Source organism: Bos grunniens, chromosome 17 (assembly GCF_055505025.1).
Source record: "Bos grunniens cultivar Pamir isolate PY7600 chromosome 17, Bosgru_T2T1.0, whole genome shotgun sequence".
NCBI classification, from domain to species: Eukaryota; Metazoa; Chordata; class Mammalia; order Artiodactyla; family Bovidae; genus Bos; species Bos grunniens.
In genome coordinates, this window is record NC_141181.1 from 65,814,060 (window position 1) to 65,836,546 (window position 22,487).

General features: G+C 43.0%; 1 protein-coding gene across 10 annotated transcripts in view; it reads left to right on the forward strand.

Annotated features, from left to right (window-relative positions):
• Positions 1–22,487, forward strand: part of GRK3 (G protein-coupled receptor kinase 3) — a 116,719-nt gene that overhangs the window by 11,388 nt on the left and 82,844 nt on the right. For 7 of the 10 annotated variants that reach the window (XM_086346003.1, XM_086346004.1, XM_086346015.1 and 4 more), the window contains exon 2: positions 15,244–15,320. In XM_086346003.1, the coding sequence (XP_086202129.1) occupies positions 15,244–15,320 (77 nt within the window). Of the gene's footprint in view, positions 1–15,243; positions 15,321–15,675; positions 15,770–22,487 lie in introns of all 10 variants that reach the window. The other 3 variants (XM_086346010.1, XM_086346013.1, XM_086346007.1) reach the window with 1 other exon arrangement.

Below are 22,487 nucleotides of genomic sequence, written 5' to 3' on the forward strand. Positions count from 1 at the left end.
TCTGACTGGTGCCAGGCCTCCACTGGAGTCATAGCACAGTTGCTGAAGCCGCAGCTAAGGCTTGCTAGCCGAGGAGCCTCGGGCATTTCTCTGCCCTTTGTGTTATGCCTTGATTTAAAATTTTCATTCTCCAAGGGCAAGCTTTTTCCCTTATTTCCACATTCTGGGAACCGGCTCCACAATACTCAGCATCCCCATTTGAGGAGAAAGTCCAGGTTCAGAGTGACGGTAACAGCTCAAGATCACCTTGGTAGCAAATGGCCCAGTTGAGCCTCAGTTCAAATTCTGTGCGTTTTAATGGACACCCACAGACTACCTTCTGCCACATGAATCTTCTAAACAAAGAAGGTTCTCGGGTTTGGGTAGAGGAACATTGTCAATTTCAGACTTCAGTAACACAGTTTGGAAATTCGTTGTCTTCATTCAATCTGGAGGTCAACTGCTGGGATCTGATGAGATGCTGCTCCAGTAGTTACATATCCTTTGACCGGAGATGTTGAGTTAATCAGAAGTATATGCATATTTCCTGAAAAAGTGAGATGTCATAAATTTCATGTTAAATAATAGGACACTTATTACTAGTGATGACACTTTTAAATTCAGAATAGCTACATGTCAGGGGTTCATGATACTTTCTTAACCCCGAACACATTTTCTTCATTTCCGATGCACCCTTATTTCAAAAAGCAAAATTAAAATTCACATCTCTGCCTGTCAGTAGGTAAATGGGGATCCTCAGCTTGAAGACACTTGTCGGGTACTTGAGATGCATTAAAGATTTTTTTGTTACATTGATGAATCTTGTTAGTGGTAGCTTCTAAATTATGACAGAAAGTTAATGGAACAGGTTGCCTATGTAACCTTCAGAAAGGTCATTGAGCTTACATGGGGATGGAACTCTTTGTCAGGGACACTTCAGCGAGTCCATCTAGAGCTCACCTTCTTCGCCTGGTGATGTGTGTTCAGCTCTTCCTTGTCAGTAATGTAGAGATGGGACTTCCCTGGTGGCTCAGTAGTAAAAAACCTGCCTGCCAATGTAGGAGACGTGGGTTTGGTCCCTGGGTTGGGAAGATCCCCTGGAGAAAGAAATGGCAACCCACTCCAGTATTCTTGCCTGAGAAATCCCATGGACAGAGGATTCTGGTGGGCTACAGTCCATGGGGTCGCAAAGAGTCAGACACGACTGAGCAACTAACAACAACAAAATTCCTAGTTGATCATGAGAGATTCATCTTCATGGAGGACTTGCAGCAAATCAAGAGGAAATTGCAGAAAATCAGAAGAAATGAAAGAATTAGGGGAAAAAAACAACCCATCATTTTGCAACTTTTGCTGAAAGTCGATTTAAGTAAAGATCATCAGTGTATGAAACCATTAAATGAAAGGTTGATGGGGGAATTTTAAATGGAGAGGTCAGACTTTCAGACTTTACCAGTTAGTGAATTTTCACCTCACTAATGTTGGGGCTCAGGACAGGCCAACCCCCAAATGGGCCAAAGTGATATATCGATTATTTTGAATTAAGATTACTTAAGAAACAACCACTGTAAGAAAGACACTCTGATCCTCCTTTGTGGCCCTGAGAGCAGAAAATAAATCTCACAGGTGAAAGGTACCCTCCCGCCACTGAGGGAGACAGACAGCCCTTATCACCAGAGACAGAGCCCAGGCCGAGAAGGCCGTGTGAACAAGCCTTGTTTCTTCCTTGCTAATTCACTACCCTAAGCCCAGATCTCTTTCAGGTATTCACAAATGTATTGTTTCTTTGTGTAAAAGGTATAAAAGCTGACAGCTTTGATCATTTCTTTAGGTCCTGTTGCTATGAGACCTCTGTACGTGTGAATTAAATTTGTGTGTGTGTGTGTGTGTTTTTTTTCTCCTGTTACTGTGTCTTGCATCCATTTAATTATCAGACCAGCCAAAAGAACTCAAGAGAGGAGGGGCGGAAACGTCCTCCTTTCCAGCCCTGTGTCTCCTGATATGAGGCAGCCTGAAGATGGTGTAGTGAACAGTCCTTCCCTCAAAGATGGACCTGAATGTATCCAAGTCTTCAGAGCTGACTTGCAGCATACAGGAAATGCGGAGACAGAGGAACACATTGAGTGATTTTATGAGGACACAAACAACGTGTCCAGGTGGGGGCCATCCTTCAGGACTACCGTCCTGGTCTCCTCAGGAAGTCACTGGCATGAAGATGACAAGTGACTGGTGGGGATGGAGGGGCAATCGAGGGTAAAACAGAATTAACAGATAATGATCAAATGAATGTGCAGATCTTGATCTGATCTTGATTCAAACCTAACTGGGCTTCCCACATGGTGCAGTGCTAAAGACTCTCCCTGCCAACGCAGGAGACACAAGAGATGTGGGTTTGATCCTTGGGTCAGGAAGATCCCCTGGAGTAGGAAGTGGCAACCCACTCCAGTATTCTTGCCTGGAAAATTCCATGGACAGAGGAGCCTGGTGGGCTACAGTCCATGAGGTCAGACATGACTGAGCACTGCACTGTACTTCAAACCCGGCTCTACAGAAGACACCTCTGAGAGAATCCTGGAAATTTGATTTAGGAAATGGGTATTAGATCTTCAGGAATTATTGTGATTTCCAGAGTGGGGTTGGGAAGAGACAACGGGCCCTGTTTATGGAAGGAAAGTTTCTGTAATTTTCAGAAATGCAGGTGGAAGTAGTAAAGGTAAAATGATATGCAGTCTGAGATTTGCTTTTAAATGCTTAAAAAAAAAAAAAAAGAAAAGTGAGGGTGAGAATGGAAGCCAGCTAAAATCTTAACAGCTGTCCACAGGGTGTTGACTGATGGATCATGGGCGTTCACACTACCGGTCTGTACTTTTGCACGTTTGAAAAATTTTACAAAAGGTTTTAAAAACAAGGGTAGATGACTCCGTGTGAGGATCACGACTGTCTTCGGATCCAGCTGGTGATAGCCTCGTGATGTCCCGGTGTCGCGTGTTACCAGCGCTGGTGACAGGTATCACTTCCTATGACGCACTCTACGGAGACTCTAAATGTCCTGCATCTCAAAGAACAGCCGATGAGCGCCGTGAAAACTGCATTAGATGACTCGAGAAGAGGCTCCGTGGCACTGATTTCAAAGATACGGGTAGAGTCGTAGTGAGTTCATTTGCAGCCAGAGTTCTGACTAATCCAAGTCCTTGTGGATGAATTTACAACCTTTGGATCAGAAGACTTCTCACTGGAGGATGACGGGGGAAAAAAAAGATGCAAAAATATCCAAGAGAGAAAGCATGTTAAGACACGAAACTTTAGAAAATGATTTACCCGTTTACTCACTGAAGACAAGACGATTTCACCGAACCTCATTCAGTTATGAGTATCTATTAAATCATAGTTCTGATGTTTACATTTAGCAGGAAAAAAATGACAGCCCATGCTGTTTAAGATGGTCTACCCTTGAAGCATGCATTCCATGCCTAATGAGACTCTGTAATGTGATTCTCTGTCACTGAGATTACTTGAACACATTTCTATATTTAAATTACATGAATATTAATTTGTCAGAATAATTTCTTTAAAATAAATGTTTTGTAATGCATTGCTCTAAACCAGACCTCACCAACTAATTACCAGTAAGACTAGTATGAAGAAAAATAAAACTTAAGTCAGAGCAAATCTGGATAAATGGTGTGGCGGGGGGTGGGGATTACAAGGTATTTCTAGATTGGAAGACTCAGTATTGAAAAGATGTCAGTTCAGTTCAGTCACTCAGTCGTGTCTGACTCTTTGCGACCCCATGAATCACAGCACACTAGGCCTCCCTGTCCATCACCAACTCCCGGAGTTCACTCAGACTCACGTCCATCGAGTCAGTGATGCCGTCCAGCCATCTCATCCTCTGTCCGTCCCCTTCTCCTCCTGCCCCCAATCCCTCCCAGCATCAGAGTCTTTTCCAATGAGTCAACTCTTCACATGAGGTGGCCAAAGTACTGGAGTTTCAGCTTTTGCATCATTCTTTCCAAAGAAATCCCAGGGCTAATCTCCTTCAGAATGGACTGGTTGGATCTCCTTGCTGTCCAAGGGACTCTCAAGAGTCTTCTCCAACACCACAGTTCAAAAGCATCAGTTGTTCGGCACTCAGCTTCCTTTATAGCCCAACTCTCACATCCATACATGACTACTGGAAAAACCATAGCTTTGACTAGACGGACCTTTGTTGGCAAAGTGATGTCTCTGCTTTTCAATATGCTATCTAGGTTGGTCATAACTTTTCTTCCAAGGAGTAAGCGTCTTTTAATTTCATGGCTGCAGTCACCATCCGCAGTGATTTTGGAACCCAGAAAAATAAAGTCTGACACTGTTTCCACTGTTTCCCCATCTATTTCCCATGAAGTGATGGGACTGGATGCCATGATCTTCGTTTTCTGAATGTTGACCTTTAAGCCAACTTTTTCACTCTCCTCTTTCACTTTCATCAAGAGGCTTTTTAGTTCCTCTTCACTTTCTGCCATAAGGGTGGTGTCATCTGCATATCTGAGGTTATTGATATTTCTCCCGGCAGCCTTGATTCCAGCTTGTGCTTCCTCCAGCCCAGCGTTTCTCATGATGTACTCTGCATAGAAGTTAAATAAGCAGGGTGACAATATACAGCCTTGACGTACTCCTTTTCCTATTTGGAACCAGTCTGTTGTTGCATGTCAAGTTCTAACTGTTGCTTCCTGACCTTCATACAAATTTCTCAAGAGGCCGGTCAGGTGGTCTGGTATGCCCATCTCTTTCAGAATTTTCCACAGTTTATTGTGATCCACATTGTCAAAGGCTTTGGCATAGTCAGTAAAGCAGAAGTAGATGTTTTTCTGGAACTCTCTTGCTTTTTCGATGATCCAGCGGATGTTGGCAATTTGTTCTCTGGTTCCTCTGCCTTTTCTAAAACCAGCTTGAACATCAGGAAGTTCACGGTTCACATATTGCTGAAGCCTGGCTTGGAGAATTTTGAGCATTACTTTACTAGCGTGTGAGATGAGTGCAATTGTGCGGTAGTTTGAGCATTCTTTGGCATTGCCTTTCTTTGGGATTGGGATGAAAACTGATCTTTTCCAGTCCTGTGGCCACTGCTGAGTTTTCCAAATTTGCTGGCATATTGAGTGCAGCACTTTCACAGCATCATCTTTCAGGATTTGAAATAGCTCACCTGGAATTCCATCACCTCCACTAGCTTTGTTCGTAGTGATGCTTTCTAAGGCCCACTTGACTTCACATTCCAGGATATCTGGCTCTATGTGAGTGATCACACCATCATGATTATCTGGGTCATGAGGATCTTTTTTGTACAGTTCTTCTGTGTATTGTTGCCACCTCTTCTTAATATCTTCTGCTTCTGTTTGGTCCATACCATTTCTATCCTTTATCGAGCCCATCTTTGCATGAAACGTTCCCTTGGTATCTTTGATTTTCTTGAAGAGATCCCTAGTCTTTCCCATTCTGTTGTTTTCCTCTCTTTCTTTGCATTGATCGCTGAGGAAGGCTTTCTTATCTCTTCTTGTTATTCTTTGGAACTCTGCATTCAGATGCTTATATCTTTCCTTTTCTGCTTTGCTTTTTGCTTCTCTTCTTTTCACAGCTATTTGTAAGGCTTCCTCAGACAGCCATTTTGCTTTTTTGCATTTCTTTTCCATGCGGATGGTCTTGATCCCTGTCTCCTGTACAATGTCATGAATCTCATTCCATAGTTCATCAGGCGCTCTATCTATCAGATCTAGTCCCTTAAATCTATTTCTCACTTCCACTGTATAATCATAAGGGATTTGATTTAGGTCATACCTGAATGTTCTAGTGGTTTTCCCTACTTTCTTCAATTTAAGTCTGAATTTGACAATAAGGAGTTCATGATCTGAGCCACAGTCAGCTCCTGGTCTTGTTTTTGTTGACTGTATAGAGCTTCTCCATCTTTGGCTGCAAAGAATATAATCAGTCTGATTTCGGTGTTGAACATCTGGTGATATCCATGTGTAGAGTCTTCTCTTGTGTTGTTGGAAGAGGGTGTTTGCTATGACCAGTGCATTTTCTTGGCAAAACTCTATTAGCCTTTGTCCTGCTTCATTCCTACTCCAAGGCCAAATTTGCCTGTTACTCCAGGTGTTTCTTGACTTCCTACTTTTGCATTCCAGTCCCCTATAATGAAAAGGACATCTTTTTTGGGTGTTAGTTCTAAAAGGTCTTGTAGGTCTTCATAGAACCATTCAACTTCAGCTTCTTCAGCATTACTGGTTGGGGCATAGACTTGGATTACTTGGCATTTAGCACGGGCGGCTGCGACTGGTGCCCTTAGCGTGGCCGAGAGGAGCTACCCCACGTCCAAGGTCAGGTGTGGCGGCCGGGAGGAGCTACCCCACGTCCGAAAAGATGTCAGTTCTCTTCAAATTAACCTTATCACAATCCAGATCTGAATGAGAATTTTAAAGAATGTGATAAGCTTGTCTTCATTCATCTAGAAGAGATAAGTGGGAAAAAGTGACCAGGAGAATAGTGGGGATCTGCTTTAGCATCACGAGACATTGCTGTGGGAATTAAAACCCCGTGGTCTTGTTTCAGGCACAGACACCTACATGGCGGAGAATGCAGGATCATGTGTATGTGCATATTTATATTCATCTCTATAGCAGAACTTGAATTTGGCTTATGAGCAAAGGTGGCATTTTGAGTCTGTTGGGGAAAGGATTGTGTGTGATAGCTGATCATCGGATCAAGTCCACATTGTACGCACACGCAAAAGTTCCCCAGTGTTTAATGAGATAATCATAAAAATTATTAAACATAGAAAAATGTGAGAGAAGATATTTTTATTATTCTGGAGTATAAAGGGCTGTCCGAGGCAAACCCCCAAACCTGGAAACCATCAAGGAGAAAATGAGTACAAGAGTCAGATGAAGTTCTCATGTGACGAGTGGCATCATGTGCCAAACTAGAAGATGAGGAGTCAATGAATTCCCATCATTGGTCTTATACGGAGAATATTTTAGTTTGTAGATCTGTTTGCCTGGAGAGTGCTCGGTCACTAATGTTCTTGCCTGGTTCACGTTCTCTTAGGGAAGTGGGGGCAGGGAGGCACCGCAATTCGTGTCCAAGTCAGCATTTTTGCCAGTTATAGAAACAGCATATCATCTGTCAGTCCTTAGAAAGGAAGTGTATGCTTTAAAAAAAAAGAAACTTTGAAGAGCTAGACATTAATGTCAAGGGTGGTAAATTAGATATTCTCGCTTAGTTAGAAAAATAAGTGAATCCAAAAGTAGAGGCTCTGTGCTGTCTGGCATTTTCTCTCCGTGTGTGTTTCTTACCCGCCGCTGTCCTTTGTCCATTTCCTTCGGTTATTCGGTGCAGGCAGGCATGGTTTATCAGCTGCTGCACAGGTGGCCCCGTTGCTTTCTCTGTCACCGCATCTTGGCCAGGGGCCCCCAGGGTCTGGAGACTAGCTCTGCTGCCCTGGACTCTGTAGCCCCCGTGACTGTCCCTGTTGACGCCACAGGGACCCTGCTTTGTCACACTGCATCGAGGCTCCCTGCTCACCCCGCTGTCACCCTTCTAGACATGGCCCCCTTCAGGGCAGAGACGCGTGGGACTCACTGTGCATTCTGAGTGTCATGGGGCTTGGCTCCTGGAAAGGACACACTGCCTGTTTTGAATGAATGAGTGATTAAATGAGCAGGGGATGGATATGGAGGTGTGTATATTTCCAAGCACATTGTGGGGAATGAAACAGCCTTGCCGCCCGACACACAGTGGAGACTGGAGTTGAGAGGGCGTGCCTCTGCAGGGCTTGGGGAAGGCCAGTGACCCCGACCTGAGTCCTGGAGGATGAGCAGAAGGCTTCCATGCGAGGAGAGTGGGAATGGCATTTACAGAATTACTCAGCAGTGAAGAAATCCTGCGTGGCTGCTGTGTGAGGTCACAGGGAAGGTGTGGTTGATGAGGTCACCTGGGCCTCTTTGGACATGTTCCCTGTGAGGTGCTGAGGAGTATGGACCGTGGGCAGGATGTGAGGCCCTTAGGGTCTTTTCATGTATTTATTTTATTGAAATATAGTTGATTTACAATGTTGTGTTAATTTTCGCTGTATGGCAATGTGAATCACTTATGTGTGTATATATATATATACACACACACATTCTTTTTCATATGCTTTTCCAGTATGGTTTATCCCAGGATATTGAATATAGTTCCCTGTGCTACACAGTAGGACCTTGTTTATCCATCCTATAAATAACGGTTGGCATCTGCCAATCCCAAGCGCCAGTTCTTCCCACCCCGACACCCTCCCCCTTGGCAACCGTAGTCAGCTCTCCTGTGTCTGTGGGTCCGTTTCTGTTTGGTAGGTAAGTTCATTTGTGTGTCATATTTTAAATCCCACGTATACGCGGTGCCATATGGTATTCGTCTTTGTCTGACTTACTTCACTTAGTATGATGGTCTCTAGGTCCGTCCATGTTTCTGCAGATGGCATTGTTTCCTTTCTATGGCTGAGTAGTATTCCATCATATGCGTGCACCACATCTTCTTTATCCGTTCATCTGCTGATGGACGTTTAGGTTGTTTCCATGTCTTGGCTGTTGTGAGTAGTGCTGCTTTGCATTAGGATCTTTTAAATGAGATAATTCCATAAAAAATTAATCTTGGAAACCAGGAGGATGCCCTTGACCCTCCTACAGATTCTCCTTGGCTCCTGTCTTCCTATTCTCTGATGCTTATTTCACATAGAAATAAGCATCCTAATGGGATGCTTAGGATGAAGCTGCTTCTGTATCATTGCTGATGCAAAAGTATTTTGAGAAACAGATTAATGGATTCTAAAATGATTATTGTAACTAATTTGAAGAAACAGTTTAGATCACAAAGTTTTGGTAGCTTTAATTAGGTAAACTTGATTGACCCCATAAATTTGTCCGTCTTTCAAATTATATCTGTTCAGGTGTGGCTTTTGTATATGATTTTTTCTTTTTGGTCAGTGAAATTCAGTTATGTTTAGTGTCACTTAACATCAGGTAATATATTGCAGAAGAAAGGCAAGTAAAAACAGGATATGGACTGTCAAAATATGGGAGGAGAAAACACAAAGGAATTCACATTTAGCTTAATTGGCTTGTGGTCTCCTGGATATAGATCATCTCACGTGCACTAGTACTATGCAGATTATATGCAAGACTTTTTGCCCAAGATCTGGTGAACTGGGGAACCTTGGGAGGAGTTGACAGTCTGCTATACCAGATACTTTTAAAGACCCCTCAAAGTTTAGGGGGCTTCCCCAGTGGCTCAGTGGTGAAGACTCCACCTGCAGTGCAGTAGAGCTGGGTTTGATCCCTGGGTTGGGAAGATCCCCTGGAGAAGGAAATGGCAACCCGCTCCAGTATTCTTGCCTGGAGAATCCCATGGACAGAGGAATCTGGTGGGTCATAGTCCACGGGGTCGCACAGAGTTGGACACGCCTGAAGCAACTGAGCACACGCATCAGAGCCTGTATCTGGCAGAGTTTGGTGGTTTTAAATCTAGTGGTAGTCTTCCTTGTGTTTTGGATAATGTTGCTCCATTTCCGGTATTTAATGAACAGTTAGTGGAAAATGTTTGGTAACTACATGTGAAAGAAAGCAGTTTTCTTTCAGGGGAATTGAATCTTAGTGTAACTGCTTAGTCATCTTATCTTAAAAAAAAAAATTCTGCCTTTTAGGTTTCTTGATGGTCATAATTTTAACAACTCTTATTTGGGTGGTGCTTCTAACAAAGCCGGTTTGCCTGGCCTTCACAACTGCCTTATGTATAACCCCTTTTAGGTGATGTGTTACAGAATATTTGAAATACTTGTTTAGATGCATTTGGCTTTGAACATCAGAACAGAACAGAAGTCAGCTTCACATAGAATATAGAGATTTTCAATAATGAGAGAGATATATAGCTGTCCTTTGGCCAGGAGAGAGCAGATATCTGGTCCTTAGTAGTAGAAAAATTCTTTAAAATATGATATAATATTTATTGCTGGAGTAGGTTGCCATTTCCTTCTCCAAGGGATCTTCCTGACCCAGGGACTGAACCCAGGTCTTCTTTTTTGCAGGCAGATTCTTTACCATCTGGGCCACTAGGGAAGCCTTTTTATTTCTATAGTAGGACCCCAATAGGTTATGATAGGTAAGGCTGGTATATTACCAACAAATTGATATTAAAATAAAAAAAATTATACTTCCAGTTGGGATAGTATTATACATAGTAAATATCTATGCTTTATTTTGATGAGGAGGTATCTGAAGGCCATATTTTGATATTTTTAAACTATCTCGGAACTTCCATGGTGTCCAGTGATTAAGACTCCATGCTTCCCCTGCAGGGACGTGGGTTCAACCCCTGGTCCAGGGAGCTCAGTTCCCATATGCTGTGCAGGGTGAAGCAAAAATAAGTAATAAACTTTCTGTAATGAAACTTTCAAACATCCACAAGAAAGAATCATACTAGAGAGTCCTGTTCGTCACGTCATCAGCATAAACTCAAGCATGGATGAAAAGGACTCCTAATGAATAAGACATTCCTATCACTTAGGGAATTCCACAGGCTTTAGGAGCTCTGTGCCAAGAACCAGGAGAGAGGCCAGCTGTGTGTGTGTGTGTGTGTGTGTGTGATTTTATTTATTTTGGGCTTCTCTCTAGCTGTAGAGCGCGGAGGCTGCTCTCTAGCTGCAGTGCGCGGGTCTCTCACTGTGGTGGCTTCTCCTGTTGCAGAGCACAGGCTCTAGGGCGGGGACTCGGAACTTGCAGCTCCCTGGCCCTAGAGCACAGGTGCAGTAGTTGGGCACACGGGCTTTTGCTCAGCAGCATGTGGAATCTTCCTGGATCAGGGATCAAACCCATATCTCCTGCATTGGCTGGCAGATTCTTGACCGCTGAGCCACCAGGGAAGCCCCAGATACATTTTTTGGGGGGTGGGGGGCTATGTATATCATCTCTAGAAGTTTGCTCCTGCCGCTTATGATCAAACAGTATGTACTCTTATTATTTTTTTAGGTCGTGGCTCCTGGCTCCTTATACTCAGAATAATTATTTTGAGATCCATGTATGTTATATCAATTTATTCCTTTCTGTTGTTGAATATTCTTTGATAGTACGGATACCCACTCATGCTTACTCATCTGTTGGTGGCATTTGGGTTTCCCAAGTAGCGCTGCTAAGAGCGTCCGTGTACAAGTCTGTTTATGGATGTGTGCTGTCATTTCTCTGCGATAAATACCTAGGAGTGGAATTGATGGGTTGGCTATATAGTGGTTTGTGTTTTAACTTATGAAGAAACTGCCCAGTTATTTTCTTTTTCCCTTCTCACTAGTTGTGTATGAGAATTGTAGTTATTCCACATCTTTGCCAACATGCAGTGTGGTCAGTCTTTTCTAATTTTAGCTGGTCTGATAGGTGTGTAGTAACATCTCTCTGTGATTTTAGTTTGCCTTTTCCTAATGACTAACACTGTTGAGAATCTCTTCATATGCTTACTTGCCATCCACTTATCTTCTTTGGTGAAGTGTCTGTATACATCATTTACCCATTTTTTAAAATTAGGTTGTTTGTTTTGTTATTCTTGAGCTTTGAAAAGCCTTTATATATGCTGAATACAGTTCCTCAATCAGAATATGATTTGCCAGCATTTTCTCTGTCTATGCTTTGTCTTTTAATCTTCTCCAGTGTCTTTTGAAGAGCAGAATTAAAATTTCTGTTTTTGAAGCAAAATTCAGTAATAGAAAGATATCCGGAAATCTCCAAATATCTGGAAATGAGTCAACTCAGTTATAAATAACTCATAGTTCAAGGAAGAAATACCAAGAGAAATTAGACAATAATTTGAATTGAATGAAAATGAAAACAGACTATATTAGTGTCTATGAGATACAGTTAAGTCAGTGCATAGAGAAAATTTTATAATTTAAATGGTTATATTAGAAATGTTTAATTGATCTGACTTTTTAAGAAATTGGAAAAATATCAATTTAATCCCATAGTAAATTATAAGCATTTAAATGACAGAGTGGAAATCAGTAAATATAAAAAGTGTAAATAATAGAAGAAAATGAATGAAACAAAAACTGAAGATCAGTATGAATGATACACGTCTAGTTAGCGTGATCAAAGGAAAACAAAAAGAACATACAGTTTAACAGTATAAAGAATGACTGAAGAGCTTCTACAGACATTAGAAGGACAATCAGGAAAAAGAAAAGGGCTTTCCTGGTGGTTCAGTGGCTGAGACTGAGCTGCCGGTGCAGGGGCCAGGTTCAGTTCCTGGTCGGAGAACTAGATCCCATGTGCTGCACTAGGAGGTCACATGCCTCATCTAAAGGTCCCGCCTGCAGCAACTGAAACAAAACCAAAGAAAGAACAACAAAGAAAGAAGGTCAGAGCTTAGTAATTTGACAATTTGGGTGAATGGGACAAGTTCTTTAAAAGATAAAAGTTACCAACACAAGAATAAATAGAAAATATGTATGGCCCTGTATCTGTGAAAGAAATGAAATCTGTAATTTAAAACCTTCCAAAAAGAAAATTCCAAGCTCAGATGGCTTCACTGATGAGTTCTGTCAAACATGTGAAGAATTAATACTGTCTTATACCAGCTTTTTCAGAACAATTAAATAAAAAGGAATAATTCCCATCTCATTTTATGAATCATACTATCTTGATTCCAAAACCAAAGAAAGTATTATGAGAAAAAGAATAAGACTTCTACACTGAAAGGTATGAAATAGTGCTAAGAGAAATTAAAGAAGCTTACATAAATGGAAAAATATATTTATATACAGTACACTTAATGTTCTTGAGATTAATTTCTCTAAAATTGATCTATAAATTCAACAAAATCCCCATCAGAGTCTCAGTAGGCTTTTTCTAGGAAGAAATTTCCATGTTGACTTGTAAAACTTAAATGCAGTGAACCCAGGATAGCCAAAAAACAAACAAAAATAAAACCAAAGGCAGTAAAACAAAGTTAGAACACTTAGATAACTAAACCTCCTGATATTGACTGATGTTTTAAACCTAAAGCAATGAAGATAAGGTGGCATTTTTGTGAAGAACAGACATATAGATCAATGTAACACAATAATCCAAAGATAGACCAGCACATATTTAGTGTTGAATCAACGAAGATGCCAAGAAAACTCAGTAGAGAAAGGTTTTTCAACAAATGATATCAGAACAATTACGTATTAGAAGGAGAAGAAGAACCTTGGTTCTTACCCTGCATTGTACACGGAAATAACATGAAATGGATATTACACCTAAACATAAAATCTAAACTTTAAAATTTCTGAGGGAGAATAGATAAAATGCTTCCTGACCTTGGGATTTGAGAGATTTCTTAGCACAGAGCATCTACCGAAGAATTAATCCTACACCTAGTTCAGAATATGGTTCCATAATGTCTCTCATGATGTCTCATAATGTTCAATATAATTCACCATATGACCAACAGTTTCACTTCTAGATATTTACCCATGAAAAATGAAAACACATGCCCATGAGACAACTTGTACACAAATGTTTAAAGCAGTTTTATTTATAATAGCCCCAAACTGGAAATAGCCCAAACGTCTATCAACAGATGGACAGATAAACAAATGGTAGAATATTCGTCCAATAACATACTTCTTGGCAATAAGAAGGGACTAAAAACTTATGCACACAGCAATACAGATGAAGCTTGTTTATGCTGAGGGAAAGAAACCAAAACCAAAGACAACATAGTGCATTATTTTATCCATAGAGAATTCTAGAACTGTAGCAAATTGTCTTTATTAAACAGGAAGGAGGAGATCAATAGGTGCTCAGATCCTAGAACTTGGGGAGATAGATTGCAAAAGAGCACTTTTTGGAAAATATAAATATTTGATATCTTGATTAGGACAGTATTATATGTGAAAAACTCATTTAACAGTACACTTAAACATGCATTTAATTACCTCAGTTTGTTTCAAAAAGCAAAAGAAAGGGCGGCGGGGGGAAATGATGCCAAACTGTTGCCCATCAGTAGATGACAGAGATTTAATTTCTGCTTTTTCTATTTGGATGATAGCTTTGGAGGTTCGCTTATTGAATAATTGCTCCTTTCTCCATTTTTCTGCCTTGCCACTTTAGTTACATATCAAAGTTCCACTCATGTGCGGGTCAGTTTGTGTGATTTCTGTTCCATTTCATTGGTCAGTTTGTTATCCTGTCTTGACTATTTTAGCTTCATAATGGGCCTTTTTATCATCATTCTCTTTCTAAAGAAATGTCCTGGCTATTTTTGAGCCTGTTTTTTTGCATGCATTTTATAAAAAGCTTATCTGTTTCCGTGTTCTATGGAAAATCCTGTTGGAATATTGACGGGAGTTATATTGATTTTGTAGATGAATCTGATTAGAATTTTTGCAATATTAAATCTTTCTGTTCCTTACCATGCTGTATCTTTCTGCTTATTAAAAACTTCTTTACTGTCTCTCAGTACAATTTTGTAATTTTGCCTGTAACATTCCTGCACATATTTTGAAAGATTTATTTCAAGACATTCGATATTTCCTACTCTGGTGTAAGTGAAATTTTCTTTCTAATTATATTTTCTTGTGGTTTATACTTGCTGTGTAGTAGTGTGATTTTTTAATATTAATATATCCAGGGAACATTGGCTTTTTCTTTAGAAAGAATCTCATCGATAGGTTAGCAGAATTTGTCATGTGTGTGTGCATGCACATCTTTATTATTTTTGGAAAGTGGTGGTGTTGAGGCAGAACTTCCCCAAATTCCTTATTTTTCTAATTAAGTAGGGAAGATCTCCCGGAGAAAGAAAAGGCAACCCACTCCAGTAACCTTGCCTGGGAAATCCCATGGACAGAGGAGCCTGGTGGGCTATAGTCCATGCGGTGACAAAGGAGTCGGACACGATGTAATGACTAGACAACAACAAACTTTACCTATAAGGCTGGCCCTGGGCTGCAGGAGAGGGTACTAGCCAGAGGTGTGAGCTTTAAGTTTGGTCAGCTGTTCATGCGGTTGTGGGTGTCAGTAACAGGCGTCTTTTGTCAAGCCAATATCCTTTTGAGGGGAGCATATTTTTTTTATTGAGGTATAACTGACAAAATTATGTATGTTTAAAGTGTACAGTGAATACCAGAATAGAGTTAATCAAGCCAGTGCCCTCGAATGAAAACATCCATATATTTTCCATTCTAGGGATGGAGGCTGGCACTGTTAAAAACATGTCGCTCTTCTCTTCTAGTATCCGGAGCGTGATGCAGAAGTATCTTGAGGAGAGACACGAAATCACCTTTGACAAGATTTTTAATCAGAGAATTGGTAAGTCTGGCTGTTCACTTGGCAGACAGTTCACTCTAGTCGTGGTTCTACAGTAAAGTGTAAACACCCCTCCCCACCCCCCGCCAATGCTGTCATATGTGTTATAGCTCAAGCTGGGGGCGAAGGAAATGGCATGTAATTAATGATCCTAAGTGATTACTTATGTCCCTAGTAATGTCTCTTGTAAGTAAGCTACTGGGAAACAGATGAGTTTGGGTATAGGTTTTAAGGCAGTGTGGAAGACTCCCCTGGCCCAAGGATTGGGTTCCTGATGCCCAGAGAGAAATCTTCTGTTCAGATCTGTGCCTGAGGTCCTCATCTCCTCTCACTGACCTTGTATTCTCCATGATCACAGGTGTCGGCATGTGTCTTCACCACCCTCACGCCGCTGTGTGCTTGGCTCTCTGCTTCCAAAGTGTGTGGTCGGCTTACTGGATCAGTTCTCAAGGGTTCGTGGGTTTTGTTTGCCACTCTTGTCAGTTCCGCCTCAGTCTCCCTTATTCCTATGGCTCTATTTGGAACCTCTGCTTAGCAGGTCACCAGGACTGCTCCTCTTATGTACGCAGAGCTCATGGACCTGTTGCCCACTGGCTGATGCCCTCGACCCGTGCAGACGTGTGGTTCTGTAGGGGTGCTCTGTGGTCCCCAGCAGTTAGTGCCCTGGAGAAGTTGTGACCAGACAGGAATTGCTTTAGTGGGAATTTCAAGGCCCATGAAGAAATGAGATCCTTTATTCCCACCTGCCTTCTGAAAGACTGGCAGCTTGTTTAAAGGTGCCTGTCGGCTAGGTTAGAGGAGAGCTATCAACTATGTATTTTTGTTTTACATTCCCCCAAATCAGTTCCCTCCCGTCCAGAAATTTCCTGAACAATCTTTTGTTCTCAATGATAGAATTCATCTTTGGCCTGTCAGCTGGCTCTGTTGTTAACTTGCTCTATTGTTAACTTACAGTGATGTAATAAACAGATTATGCTCAAGTTTTTACAAAAAAATCAGTGTAGCTGAATGTAAGAGACCAGGAATCTGTCCTCCTCTCTTTGCATCTTGTTTGCCTCCCACAGCTGTTCAGAGGAGCTTTGCAGGGAAACTGTGTCTTAGTTTTTAAATTAACGTAATACTAGAGGAAATTATTAAAATTCCAAGAAATTATAGTCTTTCTGAAATTTCCTGGAACCCTGCTTCTTCAAGTGTTTCTGCTCCCATGATGTGCAGATCCAGGCTGAGTGGTCCCTTTGAGACTGAATATTCTGATAGCCCTGGGTCATCCTTCTGTGTACAGGTCAGGAGGCGAGACTCAGGTTGATGAAGCGACTTGTTCTGATCTTACATTCTGATAATTCTCTGAAGGTTCCATGACTATAAAATGTACTGTAGAAGGTCACCCGGTAAGAATTGGATAGATTTGTTTGTTTGTTTGTTTTTTTAGAAAGAGTTACAGTGATCTCCTTTATTCAAGTAAAGCAGAAACTGGTATGGAAAGTCTGGATTTTTGTGAACCACTGTCTGTCACAAAGTGACCACCTATGAAGAGGAACTAAAAAGCCTCCTGATGAGGGTGAAAGAGGAGAGTGAAAAAGCTGGCTTAAAACTCAACATTCAAAAAACTAAGATCATGGCATCCTATCACTTCATGGCAAATAGATGAGGAAAATGTGGAAAGAGTGTCAGATTTCATTTTCTTGGGCTCCAAAATCACTGCAGACAGCGACTGCAGCCATGAAGTTAAAAGACACTTGCTTCTTGGAAGAATAGCTATGACAAACCTAGACAGTGTATTAAAAAGCAGAGACATCACTTTGCCATCAAAAGTCTGTAGTCAAAGCTATGGTTTTTCCAGTAGTCATGTGTGGATGTGAGAGCTGGGCTTAAATAAGGCTGAGTGCCAAAGAATTGATGCTTTCAAACTGTGGTGCTGGAGAAGACTCTTAAGAGTCCCTTGGACAGCAAGGAGATCCAACCAGTCAGTCCTAAAGGAAATCAGTCCTGGGTGTTCTTTGGAAGGACTGATACTGAAGCTGAAGCTCCAGTACTTTGGCCACCTGATATGAAGAGCCAGCTCATTGGAAAAGACCCTGATGCTGGGAAAGATTGAGGGCAGGAGGAGAAGGGGGCAACAGAAGATGAGATGGTTGGATGGCATCACTGACTCAGTGGCTGTAGGTTTGAACAAACTCTGGGAGATAGTGAAGGACAGGGAAGCCTGGCGTGCTGCAGTCCATATGGGGTCACAAAGAGTTGGACACGACTTAGCGACTGAACAACATGAAGGCTGTAGATTTGCCTTCTGTAATGACCCGCTAAATACAGCGGTCAAAAGGCAGGTGGCGTGCTTTGAAGGAGCCGATCAGGAGTGGCCCGTCTGCTCTGAGGATGACATAGGGGAGCCCTTGGCCACACGGAAGGTTTCACCTTGAGCATAGGGGTTTGGTGGGGGGACAGATTTAGCTTTCATCTCATCCTCCACTGCTTCTTCTCATCGCTTTCATGGTGTTTGGTTAACTGCCATCTGTACAAATCCTCTCCTTTGCTTCTGATTTTGTACCAAAAAGCAGAAAATTAAACTATCCTGATGACCAGAGAAAGAAACTCCATATCTTTTGGAGGAAAGGGGAAAAAAGAAGTTCTTTAATGGTGACTTAAAATTTTTCAAATGTCTTACAGCTCTGTTGAGGTACATTTGGTACAGTATATTTCCCCTATCCAGTTCAGTGGGCTTTGGTGTATTCACAGAGTTGTGTGACCATCAGCACAGTCTCATCGGGGAACATTTTCAGTACCCCAAAGAGAAACTGCATCGGGACTCCCCAGGTGGTCCAGGGCTTAAGACTCTGCTTCCAGTGCCTCCACTGCGGGGTGCAAGGGTTTGATCCCTGGTCGGGGGACCAAGGTCCCACCTGCTGTGAGGCGTGGCCAAAAGATCAATCAATAAATAAAACAAAATAAAATAGCTCCCTTCCCCCACCCCCCGGCCAAAGGCGGAGGGGGAAGAAGCTGCACCCGTGAGCGATCCCTCCCTCTCCACTCTCACCGTGCCCATAACCCCCAAGCGCCACTCATCTAATTCCTGCCTCTGTGGATCTGGCCGCGTTGTACTCGCCACACAGACAGCATCCTGTAACGTGGCCTTTTGCATCTGGCGTCTCTCAGCGTGATGTTTTCAGGGTTCATCCGTGTTGTTGCGTGTGTATCGGCACTGCCTTCCTTTCTTCTTCCCCATAATATTCCCCTGCTCCACCGAGCCACATTTCCTTCATCCACTCATCTACCAGTTGTTTCCAGTTTTGGCTCTTAGGAATAACGCTGCTAGGAGAGGAAGCTTTTTTTTTTTTTTTTAATTTTTGTCTTCAGCTAAGACAGCAAATTAGAAAAGTAGAAGTGAAGTCGCTCAGTCGTGTCCAACTCTTTGCAAGCCTACAAGGCTCCTCTGTCCATGGAATTTTCCAGGCAAGAGTACTGGAGTGGGTTGCCATTTCCTTCTCCATGGGCTCTTCCCGACCCAGGGATCAAACCCGGGTCTCCCGCATTGCAGGCAGACGTTTTACCATCTGAGCCACCAGGGAAGCCCCTAAGACAGCAAAAGAGATGATTTATTGTACACATGTTACATTCAGCCACAACTGAGAAGAGAGCTAGTCTAGAGTATCATGTGGGTTCAGGGCAAAGGACCAAAAGAGGGACCTCTTTGATAACGAGCAAGGTGGGTCTCTCAGAGGTGGTGGAGGTGATCAAATGGCCATAGACCCACCGAGACAAGTTTGCGATGGTAGGCGTGCAGTTCAGCAGTCTGTACCAGCGTCCCGGCCTCTGGCTTCCCTGTTTCTCCTTCTGTGGCCTCCATGGAATACCAGTTTCTTTGCACCCCTACCTCATCTTTCTTCTGCTCTTCAGTCTGCACATTCTGTTCTTCCTCCACTTCAAAAGATGGCCCTAAGGCCAAGAGAGGAAGGCGTTTTTCTACGTGCAATTTGAGCAAGTGTTTCGGGTTACTAAGATGCCCTGGGGGTTGTGACAGGCTTGTCCTCCCCTGCAGCTCTAGTTTCCAGTCTCTGAAATGCATCAAGGTCTCTCTTCCTTTGTCGTTTCTGCCCCTCTCTCTCCCTTCTGTAACTGCTTTTGCGTCTCTCATCCACCAGCCCCCTCATCAAATGTGCGAGGCCCAGAGCTGTCTTTTCCGTGGTTGTGATTAAACCCCCACCTGAAGCTGGCTCCAGGAGCCTTTGATCTGAGCCCCTAATGGCATTAACTCCAGCCTCACAGATTCTCCTCCCCAGTAGCTTCGCCAGGCACTGGTGGTCTGTGGCTTTTATCTCAATTAAGTTATTAAAAAAACGAAACATGGTTCAGATAAAGAACTCCTCCTTCCCTTCCTCCCGGCTCCTGAGCCTGGAGCCTGGCTTTTCGGGGAGAAGCCAGGTTTAAGCTCAGTGGGGGTAGGGATGGGGAAGAGGACGAGTAAACGTGCAGACAAAGATCTGTAATTACGTGTGGACAGAGCTCTGTATTTAACGTGTCTGGTTCTTCCCTGCTCCATGGTGCTCTCATTTTCTGGCTGGTGTGAGGGATGGGGCGAGTGGAAGGTGGACCGAGACTGCAGTCGCTTTGAGTCTCCTGGTCTCTGACTTCCTCTTCTGCCTTCCCCATCTCTTCCCTCTGCCCCTCTCCGTGACTCTCTCCGTGTGTTTCCGCCTTGTTGCTTTTCTGTGCTCCCCTTGTTTCCCTTTCACCCACGACCCCCCTCTGCTCTCCTCCTCATCTCTCTTTCCAAGCCTGCCAGCATCCCCTTTGTTGGCTGGCAGTTGACACACAGTTTGGGGGACCATCCTCCAATGTGGGCTGTAGCTGACATGTCAAAATGCTTTGTGAAACAAACAAACAAAAAGTGTAGAAATCTTCCATTTACTCGGCTTCTGAGGCTTTCCTGGGTGGCAAGTGATTGGCAGGCCTATTGGCTATACCCAGACTGGTTGTCATTTCAGCCGTTTGCCTAGCTGTAAAAGTGGGCATACGGATGGCACCCACTTCACTGGGCCTTGTGAAGATCCAGCAGAAAATGGATGCAAAGCCCTGAACATGGCGATTGCTCTTCACAGGTGTTGAGTGAATGAAATCTCAGTATGAAAAGATTTAGTCTTGGGTAAAACTGGACCAGAGTAGTGACCCCCATGCTTATATACTGGGCTTCCCTGGTGGTTCAGATGGTAAAGAATCCGCCTGCAATGTGGGGGACCTGGGTTTTGCCCTGGGTTGGGAAGATTCCCTGGAGGAGGGTATGGCAACCCACTCCAGCATTCTGGCCTGGAAAATCCCCACGGACAGAGGAGCCTGGCAGGCTGCAGTCCATGGGGCCACAAAGAGTCGGACACGACTGAGCGACTAAGCACAGCACATTCTTACACACCACCGAAACTCAATATGTTTTCAACATTTTGTGTACCTGCTTTGTCCATCTCCTCTTTTTTTGGTTGCTGGAATATTTTAAGGCATTTAGCAAACCCCTCATAGCATTTTAGCCCTATGTGAATCTCTAGAATATCTGAATATTTTCTTATACAACTTTAATACCTTTATTCCAACCAATGAAAATGATGATTCTTACTGTAATACTGAGTCTATATTCAGGTTTTTCTGATTAACTTTAATACGTCCTTTTACTCTTGGTTTTTTGGATCAGGATCCATATATTGTTCTTGTAATGTAATTGGTAATAACGTCCTGCTAATCTAGAATGGTCCCCCACCCACAGGTAATTGACATTTTAAAGAAACCAGGCCAGTTGTACTGTAGAGTGTTCCACATTCTGGATTTTTCTGCTTGCTCTCTCATGGTGTCATTTCAATGAATCGCACTTCTGCTTCCTGAATTTCCCGTGAACTGAAAGCCAGCTCCAGCAGCTGCGCGAGCGTGTCAGGTTCAGACACGGGAGGCGTGTGATACGTAGGTGTCGCTGTGCCGTCACTTCTCCACAGTGGCTCAGGTGCGGTCAGCCCTCGGGTTCCTCACTTAGCTGTCATTCACCATCCGTTTCATTTTCACTGATGGTCTCTGCCCAAATCGATTACTATATTAGGAAGTAACAAAGGGGTGAGCTTGCTAATCATGCCATTCCTTCCGTGTTTACTGCCTTTATTCATCAACCCAAGCTATTTATTTGCCTGTAGAGATAGTCAGGTATGGTTGGCAGATTTCTAAGATGTCTCCCATGACTTTTGCCTCCGGTGTTACTCCCAAGGGTAACCCGCTAAAAGAGGTTTTGCAAATACAGTTAAGCCTATGTTCTAGGTGGGCTGAATCCACTCACACCAGCCTTTTAAAAGCAGAGAATGTCCTCAGGCTGGCAGCAGAAGAGGAAGCCAGAGAGACTGACATGAGAAAGAATGGACACTCCCTTGCTGACTTTGCAGGTTGAGGGACCCCATGAAAAGGATTGTAACTGTTGTCTATGGCAGACAGCAGGGAAACAGTCCTACAGCCATCAGAACTGCATTCTGCCAACAACCTGAATGAGTTTGGAAGCAAATGCATCCCCAGAGCCTCTAGATAAGAACCCAGGTTGTCAGCACCTTGATTCTGGCCTTATGAGCCCCTAAGCAGAAAGGCAGAGCTAGTGGTGAAGAACCTGCCTGCCAATGCAGGAGATGTAAAAGACGCATGTTTGGTCCCTGGGTTGGGAAGATCCCCTGAAGGAGGGCAGGGCAAACCCACTGCAGTATTCTTGCCTGGCAAATCCCATCAACAGAGGAGTCTGGCGGGCTGCAGTCCATTGGGTCACAATGAGTTGGACATGACTGAAGTGACTTAGCGCTTATGTAGGCAGAAAAGCCAGAGGAGCCAGCCAGGACTTCTCATCTCCAGAACCAGGAGCTGCTTATTAGTGGCATTTTTAAGCCACTGAGTTTGTGAATGTTTGTTACACAGCATAGAAAATAATAGAGCAGGAGGACTTCCCTGACGATCCAGTGGTTTTAGACTGCATGCTTCCACCTCAGGGGGTGCAGGTTTGATTCCTGGTCAGGGAACTAAGATTCCACATGCTGCTTGGCCAAAATTAAAAAAAAAATAAATAAAGCAATAACCTTCAAAAAACTAATAGAGCAGGATAAATGCTTAGTTCTGTTTTTAATTGCCAGTTTCCCAAATAAAAACGGTTAAGTGACAGTTGTCTTTATT